General features: G+C 44.7%; 1 protein-coding gene across 4 annotated transcripts in view; it reads right to left on the bottom strand.

Moving 5' to 3' along the window:
• Nucleotides 1-283: 283 nt before the first annotated feature.
• Nucleotides 284-11,627, bottom strand: part of NASP (nuclear autoantigenic sperm protein) — a 106,607-nt gene continuing 95,263 nt past the window's right edge. For 3 of the 4 annotated variants that reach the window (XM_033916827.1, XM_033916826.1, XM_033916829.1), the window contains 4 exons: nucleotides 3,194-3,241; nucleotides 2,335-2,409; nucleotides 979-1,113; nucleotides 284-438 (listed from right to left, as the gene is read on the bottom strand). In XM_033916827.1, coding sequence (XP_033772718.1) covers nucleotides 397-438; nucleotides 979-1,113; nucleotides 2,335-2,409; nucleotides 3,194-3,241 — 300 coding nt within the window. In that variant the 3' untranslated portion in view covers nucleotides 284-396. The remainder of the gene's footprint in view (nucleotides 439-978; nucleotides 1,114-2,334; nucleotides 2,410-3,193; nucleotides 3,242-11,627) is intronic. The other variant, XM_033916828.1, reaches the window with a different exon arrangement.

The following is an 11,627-nucleotide window of genomic DNA, read 5'->3' as shown; positions in this document are numbered from 1 at the left end:
TTTTGTATATCCTGAAAAACCTGACTGCTAGTGTGCCTCAAGGACTGGGTTGAGAAGCACTGTTCTAAGGATAGGAGAACATACTGTAATTTACTTTGAAAACCTGAAAAAATATAAAACCAAAACTGAGGAATGATGGAATTAGCTTGTCGTGAACCAACCTGGAATCAAAAAGGTACCTGAAGCAGATTAGCAAGTAGCCAGATTACATAGACACAGCTGCCCAGCCAATTGTGCTTCCAAGCTTCAAAGATTACACTACCCATTTCAGTCAATCACCATATTTCTGACTTTTGCTCAATCTTTATTCAAGTTTTACAAAAATTTCTCCTCCAAAAAGTGAAAAAATACATTATGTACAAAACCAGTTCCCTTAGTTGACAACATTCAGAGCAGTCAGGCAGTGCTTTCTGGATCTGTCTGTGCATGATCTTCTGCCTATAAAGAAAGAATGCATCAGATTCATTAGTCCAAGTTCTGTGAACAAGTGGAAATAGCTGTTACAGGCTCCAAGTTGAAAATGTTAAAATGCCAGGACAGAAACTTTGTTTACTACTTGAAGCCACTAGAGTAGGGGTGTCAAAGTCCCTCCTGGAGGGCCGCAATCCAGTCGGGTTTTCAGGATTTCCCCAATGAATATGCATGAGATCTATTTGCATGCATTGCTTTCATTGTATGCTAATAGCTCTCATGAATATTCATTGGGGAAATCCTGAAAACCCGACTGGATTGCGGCCCTCCAGGAGGGACTTTGACACCCCTGCACTAGAGACTAGGAACATCTTCCAAGTACCATGCTCTGCATTGCTCTTCTCTCTATAGAGGAAGGCCATTACAGACATGATTAGAACATCTTCTGGAGACATAGAAAATAAAAGGCAAGTTTGCATGCACTGGAAGGTTCCCATGTCTGTGAGAAAGGCCAAACAGTTTCTATGTTGAAGGATGTGTGTATGAAACTGGTATCTAACTGCCCACCTCTTGCACTTTCTCTGCCCCATCGTTTCCACTGGGTACGACAGCATCCCCACCACCTCCACCATTCACAACTGATTCCTGCTTAAGTTTCTTAGCTTCATTGTCTTTCCTGGGGCTTTCATCTTCTGGTTTCCGCTGCAGAAAAAATATTTAAATCTTATGCATGGTTTTTCCTTCAGAAAGCTGATGTCTCCTTACGAAACTGGGTTCCAGAGAGTCCCCACCCCACTTTATACACAGGCCTTGCCTTTGCTTTCCAAGCACAGTATATTTACAGCATGCAGCAGCAGCTCCAGCTGGCTGGTCCATCACCGAGGAAATCTGGTAGACTGGATGTTTGTATTACTCTGCAGACAAAGCATTCTATTTATACTTGGGTTTCACTAAATGATCAAATGAGCCACACCACTACTTAGCAAGAAAGGCTCAGTGTGAATGTGATAAGAGACTACCGTGCACACAAAAATACAGTAAGCAAGTCGCTTTCTTTTTCCACCTAGTCTCGGTTGCATACCTGTCCCTGCTAACCCTATTTTCCCTTTCTGCTGGTGGCAGTGTTCACTTGCAAGCACACACATTAAAGTACCAGAAGTAATCTTCTAATAATATGATACTATTGCCATACTGGAAGAGGGGTAGCCATAAATAGCATGGGAATATCAATAGAGCCATTAGAAAAATGGATCCTAACCAAATTTGGCACCCTCTCCAGCTGGACAGATCCTGCTGGCTCCCAGTGGAAAGGAAAACTGAGTATCACAGAAAAGCAGGGATTACATCACCTTGAATGTAGAGTAGGCGATTAATCAAATCATTTAATAAACTTGGAAACTTGGATTAGCTATTGCCAGTAACTTCTATTGCTATTAGAATTCTCTACTGAAGCATATTCTCATGGGCCAATGGAGGTCAAGAAATGTAAGGTTAGGCTAAAGCCCTGTTAATTCCAGAGCCAGCTTTAGACTTTCCAATGCTTGTTAAGATTCAACCCACCACAGTTGATGAATATTACATTACATTACTGATTTCTATTCCGCCTCAACCTTGCAGTTCTGGGCGGATTACAAAAGAGACAACTGGACATTTCCAGGATAATTACAGAGAGAATTCTGCTCATTTCCAGGAGAAGTTATAAGAATAATGGAGCTGTATATTTCAAGAGCTACAAGATGCTGTACAAATAGGAAATAGTGCAGATCCAGTATATATACCGTTAGGGAAGCAGTTGACATGCTTGAGGCTAAAGAGAAGGGAACTGGTGAAGGGGGGAGGAGGGGGGAGTTGCGTCACCCAGGCTCCCTAGAGCAGAGCCAGACGTGGCCTACATGTTATCCAATGAGGGACTACTTCACTCACCTTTTTCCTGACAAGGTGAGAAATATCTGAAACACAGTTTGATGAAGCTGCTCCATCTACACTTTTTACTGGAATCTGTGAAGAAAAAGTCTACTGTGGTCAAGTGATGAAAAACTAAATTTCTCTGCATTGGCATAACTCACCTTCCCCAGAGAAATTACTAGGACAGCAATGTTTTCCCATTTCATTATATTTACTAAATCAATCTTTTCAGCATCAGAATGATAAAATAAACACACAGTACATAGGCTATAAGCAGTGTATAAATACTAAAAAATAAATGTGTGACGCAAGAAAAGGATATCATGCTTGTACTGCTCTGCTCCTCAGTCCCCCAAGGGCTAAAAGCCTGGCTAAACCACCAAACATTTATAAGAAGTTACTTCACTTGCCACTAGAGGCTGACCAGATTTTGGTTTGGGGGCCAAAATTAAAAAACAAAACATTAAAAAACCCAACTTTGGGCTGTCTCTCACACTCACCTTAAATCCTGGTGGTCTAAAGGCCTAATTGCAGTCGAAGTGACTCCTGCCTATACTGGTTCCAATCACTAGATAATTCCTGGAAGAGCTAAAGGTCAAAGCAGCCATTTTAAGTGGCAATGGCATAGCCAGGAGCAAATGGAAATTGCTCTTGCCCTGATTAGGCCACTAGACTACCAGGATTTACAGTAGGACAATGGGGGGAGAGAAAGGGGGGCCAAGTCATGACCTAATGTCGATTCAGGCTAATAGAGGCCGTTTTCAGTCACCCTCTACTTACCACAAGTCCAAAGGCAGTCAATTCGACACTGCACTGCACACAACAAAAGCCGATTAATGCACACTGTCAGAGATGTAGGGCAACAATATAGACTTACGTTTGAAACTACACCAGTTTGTGTGAAGTCAGAGGTAGAGCTGCCAATCTGGGGGGGAAAAATACATTTTCTTTAATCCTTCTGTTTTTACCTCATTTGGTTCCTTTTCTATTACATTTCTACCCTTCTTCCCTTCTGTTCCTGTCAGTAGTCGTCTCGTCTTAGTTCTGTATGTCTTATGTATTTTAACCCTGATTTTAATTGTAAATCACTTAGAAATCTGTATAAGCATTTAATCAAATTTTAAATAAAACTTGGAAACTACATAATTTCATCTTTTATAAACCTGCTTTTTCAGCTGAAAAGGCTATACAGGCTGGGGAATTCTACAATTAAAAAATTAAATATATCTATATATACCTAAATATTAGCTAAAAAGCTATGTCTTCAATTGACGACAAAATATATCATCAGACAAACTTTTCAACTCAATCGGAAGCTTGTTCCACAAAATCAGCACCAACCTTAAAAATACTATGATCGAGAGTGCATTAGTCAAAATACTCTAGCTGAGGGAAATTGAAGATTAAACATACCTGTGTCCTGTTTTTAAATCCCCTGTCCCCACGCACAGCTTCGGGATGCCGAAATGTCCCATTTTCAGAGACAGCATCCTGAAGCTGTGCGTGGGGACAACGGAACAGGCAATCGCAGAGCCTGGACTCTCTCCCTACTTCCCTGCCTGCCCACCGCCACAACTGCAGGAAGGGAAGGGCCAGGCGCCAGCCCACAAGCCTTCTCCCTGACGTCAATTCTGACGGAGAGGAAGTTCCAAGCCAGCCAGGCACGGACCTTCTCTCCAAAATCAGGGGAAGGCTTGTGGGTATGCGCCTGGACCTTCCTTTCCTGTAGTTGCAGCGGCAGCGGGCAGGAAGCAGCAGCAGGTGGTGGTGTACCAGGGGGAGGGGGTTGTAAGCATCAGAATCAGCAGTAGGCCAGGCTTCGGCGCTGGAGGGAGGGAGGAAGGCAGACAGGCTTTGGCGAGGGAGGGAAGCAGGCTGGCTTCAGGGGATGGGGTGGGACAAAGGCTGGAAGGCAGTGAGGGGAACATAAGAAGGAGGTAGGAAGGAGAGAAAAAGACAGAGAAGGGGGGGGGGTTGTAAGCAGAAGAAAGACTAGAGAGAGGAAGGCCTGGACCAAAAGGTAAAGACAGGAGGCAGATGCAGACAGAGGGGGAGAGACCCTGAAGAAGAACAGAGATGCAAGATCATAACAGAGAAGGGAGAGAGAAGGAGACCTGGAACAAAGATACAAAGAAGAACTGACACTGGATCTGGGGAGAGTAACAGAGGGAAAAGGGAGAGAGACCTGGACCCAAAGGGGATGGGGCTGGATTGTGAAAGAAATGTTGAAAGAAAGAGAAAAAGAAAAAAAGAGCGAAATAAATAAATATTGGATGTACAGTCAGAAGAATAAAGTGCAACTAGAGACTCATGAAACAACAAAGGTAGGATAAATGATTTTATTTTCAATTTAGTGATCAAAATGTGTCAGTTTAGAGAATTTATATCTGCTGTCTATATTTTGCACTATATTTGTCTATTATTCTATAGTTACTGAGGTGACATTGCATATTTTAGTTATCTTTGAAAACCCCCCAAATATAAATGATAATTAACATTTTCTCCGAGTACAGTGTGCTTTTTTTAATTTTATGGTTACCTTCATGAATTAAGATATTGTGTGTACATGAAAAATGAAAGGAAGAAATTGGGGTCAGGGCTGGGCTAGGGGCGGATGTCCCGTTTTGATGAAAAAAATAAATGGTCAGGTTAAACATACCTTAAGCACAAGGTTCGTGTCAAAATAGCTTCAAGGTAGGACTGCAAATATACCAGACTTATCCCATATAAAATCTTGAACTCCCAGGCACAAAATTCTGAATAGGCCCCTAAATTCTACTAATGATCCAGTGCACATTATAAAGCACAAGCCACAGGATCCTGTATCCCAGCTTCAATACTAATTTAGGAACCCTGATACAACACAGTGAATGCACGCATCTGCTGCTCTATGACCAGGACACAAGCCAGAGACCAGTCTAGCATTCTAAGATTTAGCTTGGGTAAAGGCTTATTTGGCACGTAACAGGTTTGGCTCAGCCCATGTGTATAAGGGCTGGCAGCTTCATAGGGAGAGGGCAATGTGGAATCTTTCCTTTAGCCATAGCTAGATCTGTGGCAGGTAGGCAGGCTGGCTAAAATGTCCATTTTTCTGCTAATGAAATTAAAGGACCAATTGGCTGATCCAACTTACCCATTTATGCCTGCTTTTGCCATTATCAGTTTAAGACAGGTAACCCAATTCCCTGATTGTATAAATTCCCCACTGAAGTGTAACCTAACCCAGTTTCCTTGTTTCTTTGATACAGGGAAAGAAAAGGAATACAATTAAACTCAACCACTAATGTTTTCCTTTAGTCTCTAGACCTGTCCAGATATGGAGTCTCTCTCTTGCCAGAAGAGACAACTACTTTGCTGTGGACTGCACAGAACACTTAGTCTCCAGCGGACAGTAGTTTCAAGAGATAATGGTTACTGCGGATGGCAGATTAGATGGGCCATTTGGCTTTTATCTGCCATCATGTTTCTGTTTCTAAGTTTATTATATATTTGATATCCCACCTATCATTATGTCTATGCAGTTTACAAAAGGTTAAAAAAATAGAGGGAGTAAAAATAAAGATTGATAAGGATCGCAGCAAACTGATAAGGATCTGATTGTGAATATCCAAAAGTTTGGAGGGAAAGAGAAAGTGCTGCCGGATGTGGACTGGAATGCTCTGTCTGCGGAATCGGAAAGAAGTAGGGAGATTGTGGATGCCTTTCAAGAGGCTCTGCTCAGACAAATGGTGACGGAAGCCACGAAGGAAAAAGCAATATTGGATCTGGTCCTCACAAATGGAGAGTACCGTATTTTCTCGCATATAACGCGCATGTTATACATGGTTTTTACAAACTGCGCATAATCTTGCGCGTTATACGCGTGAGCGCATTGTACAAAATTTTTTTTACATAGTTCCCCCCCCCCCCGATTCATCACCCGGAAGGAGCGCTCTCACTCCCACCCCGAAGGACCGCTCTCACTCCCACCCCGAAGGACCGCTCGCACCCCCACCCGAAGGACTGCTCGCACCCCCACAGCCTCCCCCCCTCCCCCATGGAGAAGCTGTCTACCTTGTTTCCAGATGCCAGCCCAGCTGCTTCCTCTGCCGGCAGTCCTGCCCCTTCTCAGAGCCCTGTGCTGCGCTGCTTCCTCTTCAGGCGGTCCCGCCCTTTCTCTGACGTCCTTCGGGGTGGGAGTGCGAGCGCTCCTTCGGGGTGGGGGTGCGAGCGGTCCTTCAGGGTGGGGGTGCGGGTGCGTGCGAGCGGTCCTTCGGGGTGGGGGTGCGAGCGGTCCTGCAGGGGGGTGAATCGGACGTCGGGGGGGGGGGGCATCAGGCTTTCAGGGTAGGGACAGGACTTCAAGGGGGAAAGGAGAGTCGGGGCGGGCGAAAAGAGAGTCGGGGTCTCCAGAGGAGAGTAGGGGCGGGCGAAAGGAGAGTCGGGCAGCATGCGCGGTATACGGGTGTGCAAGGTATATAAAAATTTCTGTACGTAAATTTGTGTTTTCCGCGCGCTATACCCGTGTGCGCGTTTTACATGGGTGCATGTCATCTACGTGAAAATACGGTATCTCTCTAAAGTTCGAATGGGTGCTCACCTGGGAAGTAGCAATCAAATGGTTTGGTTTGATATAACGGCTAAAGTGGAGAGTGGCCGCACGATACTTAAAGTCCTAGATTTCAAACGTATGGACTTTAATAAGATGGAGAGTACCTGAAGAAAGAACTGTTAGGATGGGAGGACATAAGAGAAATGGAGCGATAAAAATGGCTATGGACCTTTATGTGAAAAAAATAAATAAAAACAAGAGAAAAAGGAAACCGATATGGTACTCCAAACTAGTGGTGGAGAAAATAAAGGCAAAAGAGTTGGCGTTCATGAAATATAAAAAAACCCAAGAAGAGAGCAGAAAGGACTACTGGGTGAAACTGAAAGAAGCCAAGAGAGAGATAACGTCTGGCGAAAGCACAGGCAGAAGAACAAATGGCTAAAAATGTAAAAAAAGGGAGACAAAAATTTTTTCAGATATATTAGTGAAAGGAGGAAGATGAAAAATGGAATTGCTAAACTAAAAGATGCTGGGAACCGATGTGTGGAGAGTGATGAGGAAAAGGCAAATGTGCTAAACAAATACTTCTGTTCTGTGTTCACAGAAGAAAATCCTGGAGAAGGAGTGAGATTGTCTGGCAAAGTTCCACGAGAAAATGGAGTAGATTCTGCGCTGTTCAGAGGAAAGTGTTTTTGAGCAACTTGAAAAGCTGACAAAGCGATGGGATCAGACAGGATTCATCCCAGGATACTGAGGGAGCTCAGAGAGGTTCTGGTGGGTCCTATTAAAGATTTGTTCAACAAATTGCTAGAGACGGGAGTGGTTCCTGGGGATTGGAGGAGAGCAGATGTGGTCCCTATTCCCAAAAGGAATGAAGCGGAAAACTACAGGCCGGTAAGCCTCACTTTGGTTGTTGGAAAAATAATGGAAGTGTTGCTGAAAGTGTTGAATCTAATGGGTTACAGGATTTGAGGCAACATGGCTTTACAAAAGGTAAATCATGCCAAACGAACCTGATTGAATTTTTGATTGGGTGACCAGAGAGCTAGATCGAGAACATATGCTAGATATAATTTACTTAGATTTCAGCAAAGCCTTTGATACAGTTCCTCTTAGGAAGCTGTTGAAGGGCTGAAGTTAGAACCCAAAGTAGTGAATTGGGTTAGAAACTGGCTGTCAGACAGACGCCAGAGGGTGGTGGTTAATGGAAGTCGCTCAGAGGAAGGAAAGGTGAGTAGTGGAGTGCGTCAGGGTTCGGTACTGGCGCAGATCCTGTTCAATATGTTTGTGAGTGACATTGCTGAAGGGTTAGAAGGAAAAGTTTGTATTTTTGTGGATGATATCAAGATTTGTAACAGAGTAGACACCGAAGAGGGAGTGGAAAATATGAAAAAGGATCTGCAAGTTAGAGGAATGGTCTAATGTCTGGCAACTAAAATTCAATGCGAAGAAATACAGAGTAATGCACTTGGGGATTAATAATTGGAAGGAATCGTATATGCTGGGAGGTGAGAGGTTGATATGCACGGACAGGGAGAGGGACCAAAGGATCCAAAGATCTAAAGGCAAAAAACAGTGTGACAAGGCGGTGGCTGCTGCCAGAAGTATGCTGGGCTGTATAAAGAGAGGTGTAGCCAGTAGAAGGAAGAAGGTGTTGATGCCCCAGTGATGCCCCACTTGGAATATTGTGTTCAGTTTTGGAGACCGTATCTGGCGAAGGACGTAAGAAGACTTGAAGCGGTCGAGAGGAGGGCAATGAAAATTATAGGAGGTTTGCTCCAGAAGACGTATGAGAGACTAGAAGCCCTGAATATGTATACCCTAGAGGAAAGGTGGGACAGGGATATGATTCAGACGTTCAAATACTTGAAGGGTATTAACATAGAACAAAAATCTTTTCCAGAGAAAGGAAAATGGTAAAACCAGAGGACATAATTTGAGGTTGAGGGGTGGTAGATTCACCTTAGAAGACCGGACGGAAGTTAGTGGAAGCAGATTCCGATAAAGCCGAACTACTGAATGAATACTTCTGCTCAGTCTTTACCTGTGAGGCACCGGGACACGGTCCACAGTTGAAGGCAACACAAAGCACAGAAGACCCGTTTCAGAATTTTGAGTTCACACCAGGTGAAGTTTACAGTGAACTGGCAAGACTCAAGGTGAACAAAGCCATGGGACCAGACAATTTGCACCCAAGAGTGCTCAGAGAATTGAGCGATGTCCTGGCGAAACCGTTGGCTGAGCTATTCAATCTCTCCCTAAGTAAGGGAAAAGTTCCCCTGGACTGGAAATTAGCTAATGTCGTTCCTCTGCATAAAAAGGATTGCAGGGCAGAGGCTGCGAATTATAGACCGGTGAGTCTCACATCAATAGTGTGCAAACTCATGGAAACACTAATTAAAAGCAAATTGGACACGATCTTGAATGAAGGGAATCTTCGGGATCCCAGTCAGCATGGATTCATCAAGGGTAGGAACTGCCAATTCAATCTCATCAGCTTCTTTGACTGGGTAACAAGAAAGTTGGACTTGGGAGAGTCTTTGGACGTCGTGTACCTGGACTTCAGTAAAGCTTTTGACAGTGTCCCACACCGCAGGCTACTAAGCAAGATGGAATCGATGGAGTTAGGAGAGACACTAACTGCATGGGTCAATGATTGGCTGAGTGGCAGACTTCAGAGGGTGGTGGTTAATGGTACCCTCTCTAAAACATCGGTCCTGGGTCCACTCCTTTTCAACATATTCATAGGGGATCTGACTCAAGGGCTTCAAGGTAAAATAACACTATTCGCCGATGACGCCAAACTATGTAATATAGTAAGTGAATGCAGTTTACAGAATTATATAGCGCAGGACCTGCATACATTGGAAAGTTGGTCCTCAACCTGGCAGCTAGGCTTCAATGCTAAGAAATGTAAGGTCATGCACCTCGGAAGCGGAAATCCATACAGGACGTACTTCTTGAACGGAGAAACTTTAACTAGGACTTCAGCAGAACGAGATTTAGGAGTAATCATCAGTGCAGACATGAAAACTGCCAATCAAGTGGAGAAGGCTTCATCTAAGGCAGTGGTCTCAAACTCAAACCCTTTGCAGGGCCACATTTTGGGTTTCTAGGTACTTGGAGGGCATGACATAAAACTCTTTATAATTTATAAATCTTTGCTTTTGGCCAAGTCTTAATAATAATATTGTAATTTATAGCTAAAGAGACATATGATCAAGAATCTGCTTTATTTTACTTTTGTGATTATGATAAACATACCGAGGGCCTCAAAATAGTACCTGGCGGGCCGCATGTGGCCCCCAGGCCGCGTGTTTGAGACCACTGATCTAAGGCAAGGCAGATATTGGGTTGTATCAATAGAAGTTTCGTCAGCCAAAAGCCTGAAGTCATGATGCCGTTGTACAGGGCCATGGTGAGACCTCATCTGGAGTACTGTGTGCAATTCTGGAGGCCACATTACAGTAAAGATGTGCGCAGAATTGAATCGGTTCAGCGGACGGCCACCAGGATGATCTCGGGGCTCAAGGGTCTCTCGTACGAAGAGAGACTGAACAAATTGCAGCTCTACACTCTCGAGGAACGTAGGGAGAGGGGAGACATGATCAAAACATTTAAGTACCTCACGGGACGTGTCGAAGTGGAAGATGATATTTTCTTTCTCAAGGGATCCTCGGCCACAAGAGGGCACCCGCTCAAACTCAGGGGCGGAAAATTTCATGGCGACACCAGAAAGTATTTCTTCACAGAGAGAGTGGTTGATCATTGGAACAAGCTTCCAGTGCAGGTGATCGAGGCAGACAGCGTGCCAGACTTTAAGAATAAATGGGATACCCATGTGGGATCCCTACGAGGGTCAAGATAAGGAAATTGGGTCATTAGGGCATAGACAGGGGGTGGGTAAGCAGAGTGGGCAGACTTGATGGGCTGTAGCCCTTTTCTGTCATCATCTTCTGTTTCTATTCAAGAGCAATGTTAGGAAATTTTACTTTACGGAGAGGGTGGTGGATGCCTGGAATGTGCTCCCGAGAGAGGTGGTGGAGAGGTAAACGGTGACCGAGTTCAAAGAAACGTGGGATGAACACAGAATGTAGACAGCTTTGAGGAAGACGTTGTGGCGAATCGCCCAATCCCAAACTTTCAGAGCTTCCTGACAGAGGGAGGCCGATCCCGTGCCCCCCTGCTTGTTGACATAAAACATGGCGACCTGATTGTCCGTACGAATGAGGACCACCATGTCGTGAAACAGATGCTGAAAAGCAGTGAGAGCATTGAAAATCGCCGAGTTCCAGGAGATTGATATGGCACTCGTCCAATAGCCCTGGGTGCTGAGACCGTCCAGATGAGCCCCCCAAGCATAGTTCGAGGAGTCGGTAGTGAGGACTTTCTGATGGGTAGGCATGTGAAACAGCAAACCTCTGGAAAGATTGGAAGAGAGCATCCACCAGCGAAGCGACTGCAGCAGAGCAGGAGTGACCTGAATGTGACGAATCAGAGGGTCGGAGATCTGCGACCATTGGGAAGCCAGGGTCCACTGAGGAATCCGCAGGTGAAGTCTGGCAAAAGGAGTCACGTGAACCGTAGAGGCCATGTGGCCCAGGAACACCATCATGTGTCTCGCCGAGATGGATGGGTGAGAAGAGACCGTGTGACAAAGATGAAGAAGAGCCACCAGGCAGTGAGGAGGAAGGAATGCTCTGAGTTGAATAGTATCCAGAACAGCTCCGATGAATGGGAGAGTCTGTGAAGGTTGAAGATGGGATTTGGGAAAGTTGAT

This window comes from Geotrypetes seraphini, chromosome 12 (assembly GCF_902459505.1).
Source record: "Geotrypetes seraphini chromosome 12, aGeoSer1.1, whole genome shotgun sequence".
In the NCBI taxonomy this organism is placed as follows: domain Eukaryota; kingdom Metazoa; phylum Chordata; class Amphibia; order Gymnophiona; family Dermophiidae; genus Geotrypetes; species Geotrypetes seraphini.
The sequence above is the reverse complement of the archived record's forward strand: the minus strand, read 5'-3'. Positions and strand labels throughout refer to the sequence as shown.